This window comes from Tachysurus vachellii, chromosome 12 (genome assembly GCF_030014155.1).
Source record: "Tachysurus vachellii isolate PV-2020 chromosome 12, HZAU_Pvac_v1, whole genome shotgun sequence".
NCBI lineage: Eukaryota > Metazoa > Chordata > Actinopteri > Siluriformes > Bagridae > Tachysurus > Tachysurus vachellii.
Window position 1 is genome coordinate 5,660,933 of NC_083471.1, and position 5,000 is coordinate 5,665,932.

The window sequence follows — 5,000 nt, forward strand, 5'->3', positions numbered from 1 at the left end:
GTTTGCATGTTCTCCCCGTGCCTCGGGGGTTTCCTCCGGGTACTCCGGTTTCCTCCCCCGGTCCAAAGACATGCATGGTAGGTTGATTGGCATCTCTGGAAAATTGTCCGTAGTGTGTGATTGCGTGAGTGAATGAGAGTGTGTGTGTGCCCTGTGATGGGTTGGCACTCCGTCCAGGGTGTATCCTGCCTTGATGCCCGATGACGCCTGAGATAGGCACAGGCTCCCCGTGACCCGAGGTAGTTCGGATAAGCGGTAGAAAATGAGTGAGAGAGAGAGAGTGTTTCACATCACACCCTGTTGCTTTTCCATGCTTCATGGTTACATAAATTATGTATAAATATACTTAAAAATGCATTTAATACGACCAAGCTCTTGTTTTCCTGCATGTATTTCATGTGTATGTTGCGTATGTTCAGCATGTATACAGTCAGCAGGAAGTCCGAGAGCTTTTGGGAAGGCTGGACCTTGGAAACCGTACTAAGATCGGACAGAAGGGTTCCTCTGGGCTTTCCAGAGCTGTGAATGCTTTTGGAATTGTAGGTAAGGTGCTAATAATAATACTAAAAAAATCAGACTGCTTGTGAGTTGAGAGGTTTTGACAAATCTTCCCTTTCTCGTCACTCGATGTGTTCAGTCGTCTCGCTCCTTTGGGCGGAAATGTCAAGTTGTACTCCGAAGGGTCACGGAAATCAGACTAGAAACGACGTGGGAATAGATGAAGTCGTGCACTTAAAATAAATGAATAAATTTGCGGGTTGTGACATTTTTCTGAGCAGCTGGTATATTTACAGCTGCAAACCGAATAGAAATAGTATAGTTTATCAGTCACGGCATCCAAGCTTTTGGTTCGAATGTATCATGGACACGTTATTATTATTTTTTTAAGTAGCTACTCCTAGCTTTGCTGATGATGAGCTTTGCTGAGCTTTGCAGGGGTTGGCAACCCACGGCTCCGGAGCCGCAAGTGACTCTTTTATTCCTCTGCTGCGGCTCCCTGTAGATTTGGGAAATAAATATTTAATTTAAACTTATTTTGTTTTAGTTAGTTAGTTTTTAAAAAAATGTAATTCTAAATTAAAGACAGATTATGATGCTCTTGTGACATTAAAATAAACCGTGTTTAATTTGTTTGTCGCTCAAAATATGCGAAAAGACTTGTGAAATCCGAGACACAGAAGCAGACGCATTTTTGGTTTGCTGCAGTCGGCAAGTTAAAATTTTGATGTCATGAATACGAAGATCAGGGCTGTCAAGTGTCACACATTGAGAGTGACAGTCACGCATTTGGGTCTTTTTTCATGCCACACATCGTATTTCTCACGCAGAAAAACTTTTTGACTATTTATCATATATTTAATAAGCCGCAGCGCCCAAAATGTATCAGTCCGCACCGCTGTCTCTATGGAACCGGGCAGGAATCAAGCGCGTCAACCCTGGAGCTCTTGGTCAAGCCTGTCACTTATCAGCCAATCAAAAAAAGAGGCTACACAATAGCCAATCAGAAAATAGCACTATTGTATATGGGTAAGATTTAATGCAACAACCAATGAAAAAAAAAACATTCATTAGCGAGGATATTTTCGATGGTCGGTTTGAATTTCGTTTACTAGGTAGCAGTTCATTGATTTCATAAATGAACACACTACAATTTTTTTCTATACTTTCCATAAAGGTAAAAAAAACGATATATGTAGTGTTCTCTTCATTTTAGATGTCAAAAGGGTTTTGTGGCTCCCTGTGTTTTTTTTTTTTTTTTTTCTGTGGGAAACGGGTCCAAATGGCTCTTTGAGCGTTTAACGTTACCGACCCCTGGTCTAGGCTAACAGCATGAGGTTTAAAACGATCGAAAGCGTGCGGTTTTAATGCATTTGTACGAAGCAATAGCGGTTTTAATACTTTTAATACAAAGTAATAGCTACCTGAATACAAATAGCTAGTAGAGATGACAAGACTTTCCTGCTTCGAAGTGCTGCCTAGTGTTTGTTGTTGTTCTAATCATTACTGCGAGTACTTAGCATATAGCGTTTAGCTGGAAATATTTTCTCACTGTTCGTCACACGTCTAAGGATCGTACTGTTTAAACAAAACATTGTATTTTATTAACAGAAATAAGGAAATGAGAGGGTGAGAGAGAAAGAGAGGCGGTCCGCTACTTTCTAGACGTTTTTCTTCTTTTCTAGACGATCTTTACATCTCTCTAAAATGCATGACCTTTAAGAAAGTGACAGGGACGGATGATTGCTGCCCGTTTTTTGACCTACATAAATTACATTGTTGACTGTTACGCGATGAAGATGATTTCACAGCGCTCTCATCCTCGGCTTGCCTCCTATCGCAATTACACCTCTTACGCAACCCTACCGTGGTATTGAACACTTTCCTGAAGTGGGAGAAAAGGATTAGGCTTCAAATGACGCAATCGTATAACACAGGTAGTTTGGCATGAAAAACTGGATTATTGACCTATTTCTAGCTTTTTTTTGTGCAATTCCTTTCTGCCATTTTTTTCATCAGTGTCATATAATTGGCCTGGAACATATCATATCTTTAGTTATCATAGTCTTTGCTTATTTTCTGAGCAGTCAACACTGTAATGTTCTACTTTTGGTTAGTCATGATGAGCAAATTTCTCGACGTTTTTTTTTCTTTTTCAGTTCCTCTTTTTTCCCCCCTTTCTGTGATCTGTGAAGATACAAAGTTTATTTTTTATGTATTTATTAATATTAATAATAATAACAATAAAAAATAATTGTATTTTATTTTATTTTATTTTATTTTTTAGTTTTTACCAGCAACATTTTTATTCCATCATCATCATTATTATTATTATTATTATTATTATTGTTATTATTATTATTATTATTATTATTATTATTATTATTGTTATTATTAATGATAATAATATTTATAATCATTAATAATAACAATAATAATAATAATAATTATAATTATAGTTATAATAATTATTATTATCATTTATACGTTCCAATACTTGGCTGTTCTTAATTTTCATTACAAATTCGATTTCGATTTGTTTTGCCTACCTATGTGACTTAACGTTTGCCCTCCCAGTGACTTTTTGGTGGTAAAAAGATTTTTTGCTCTGCAGATGGGTTTTGTTCAATTTCTGACGACAAAATAATAGTTTAATTAATAAAAAATATTTCTAGTCGAGCTGATGATCAATACCTACTTTACTGTAGTACCTTGCTTTTTTTTAATTCATTAATTAAACATTTTTTTTAAAATTTATAATCACATCAGTGTTGCAGTAGCTATAACGGCTAACAATAGCTAAAATATCTTATTGCTTAATAGGATATTCCTTCATCCATTTGTAGGCTTTGTCCGTTTCCTGGAAGGCTACTATATCATTCTGATCACCAAGCGACGCAAGATGGCCGACATCGGTGGTCACTCCATCTATAAAATCGAAGACACCAACATGATCTATATCCCTAATGACTCGGTCAGAGTCACACATCCCGACGAAGCCAGGTTTGTTTTTACGTCTACGTTTTATACTTTTGCAGCGTTTTTTGCACTCGGAGAAGTTTACAAGCTGCAGTCATTTGGTGCAAACGCATTTGAAAGGTTTAGAATGAAATGAAAATGCATGAATCTGACTGGAAATAAATGTGTTGAAGTAGAATAATATGAACGAGTATTAGTGATAATATCAAATGACGATACCAAATCAAAACCTACTCCACACTGCCAGTTCAAAAGTAGCCCAATTTTGTGCGAAAAGCGAGAACATTCGAAATTTTCTGACATGACGTTTAGTAGATCAGACATTCCATCCCACTTTTCTTTCCTTTTGTCCTACTTTTTCCACCATCCTCCTCCGGTGCGAACGTATAAATTAGATGCACACTTTCTATGCCAATTTCACACAAAAACGTAAAAGTTAACACATAAGAACACGAACAAACGGCTAAAGTCCCTTTGTGTGAGTGTCAGTATAACAGATGCCTCGTGCTGTCTGGCCTAAGTGTGTGTCACACTAACCTCATTCACACTCTCTCTGACTCTGAAGACCAACCCTTTCATTTATTCTTTCATTGACCTACTTCTTTACAGCACACCGGCCACTTTAATAGGAACACCATGCAACTTTATAATGGGGAAAAAAATGATCTCTGTGACCGAGAGGTGGTTTCAGTATTTCAGAAAATGGTGGTGTCTTTAGGATTTTCCTACGCAGCAGAGAGTATGTGGAAACAAACACAAAACTGGACAGTTTTCTTTTCGTGTCTGTAGCTACAGATTCCAGGAAGTGCTACCTCAGTGATTACTGAACTGATTACTGATCCCAACACCTTCAAGCTGCCACTGCTGGGGCCTTGAATAAAACCCTTAACTACTCAGTTGTATAAATTGAATAACCATTTCCCCCATTCTCATGTTTAATGTGAATATTAATAAACATTTCTGTTGGTTAAGATGGAACATTTTCAGTTCCTTTACGAATCCTTGGTGGAAATATATACAGTACCTCGTCGCTCGCCGATCACAAGCGGAACATGATTGATCTCTTCTTATTTGACAGAACTACTGGACCATGTTTGTTTTTTCTGTTACCTTTAAATTTTCTTTAACCATCAATGTATTTCTACAGATATGTGAGGATATTTCAAAATGTGGACCTGTCCAGTAACTTCTATTTCAGGTAAGTGTCCTCAGATGTTCTCCACAGAGCGACTAAGCTGTCACGTGTCCTCCTTTCTGTGTGTGTGTGTGTGTGTGTGTGTGTGTGTGTGTGTGTGTGTTTAGGTACGTCCTGTTCTGAACACAGGGTAAGATCGAGTCTTAATTTAGCAGCACCTGAGATCAGAGTTGATCCTGTAACAGTATAATGAGCACAGGGCAGGTCAGCCTGTGATGCGTAGCAGATCCGCCATCATCGTCTTTGGTTACGTTTCTGTTACTCGGCTCGTACGTGTAGCTGTGTTTGTTTGTCCTTGTCTTTTTTTTTTCTTTTATAAGCGTATAAG

At 37.8% G+C, this 5,000-nt stretch overlaps 1 protein-coding gene across 5 annotated transcripts in view; it reads left to right on the plus strand.

Annotated features, from left to right (window-relative positions):
* Window positions 1–5,000, plus strand: part of fig4a (FIG4 phosphoinositide 5-phosphatase a) — a 46,068-nt gene that overhangs the window by 3,183 nt on the left and 37,885 nt on the right. For all 5 annotated transcript variants that reach the window (XM_060883395.1, XM_060883399.1, XM_060883396.1 and 2 more), the window contains exons 4-6: window positions 420–543; window positions 3,345–3,501; window positions 4,625–4,675. In XM_060883395.1, coding sequence (XP_060739378.1) covers window positions 420–543; window positions 3,345–3,501; window positions 4,625–4,675 — 332 coding nt within the window. The remainder of the gene's footprint in view (window positions 1–419; window positions 544–3,344; window positions 3,502–4,624; window positions 4,676–5,000) is intronic.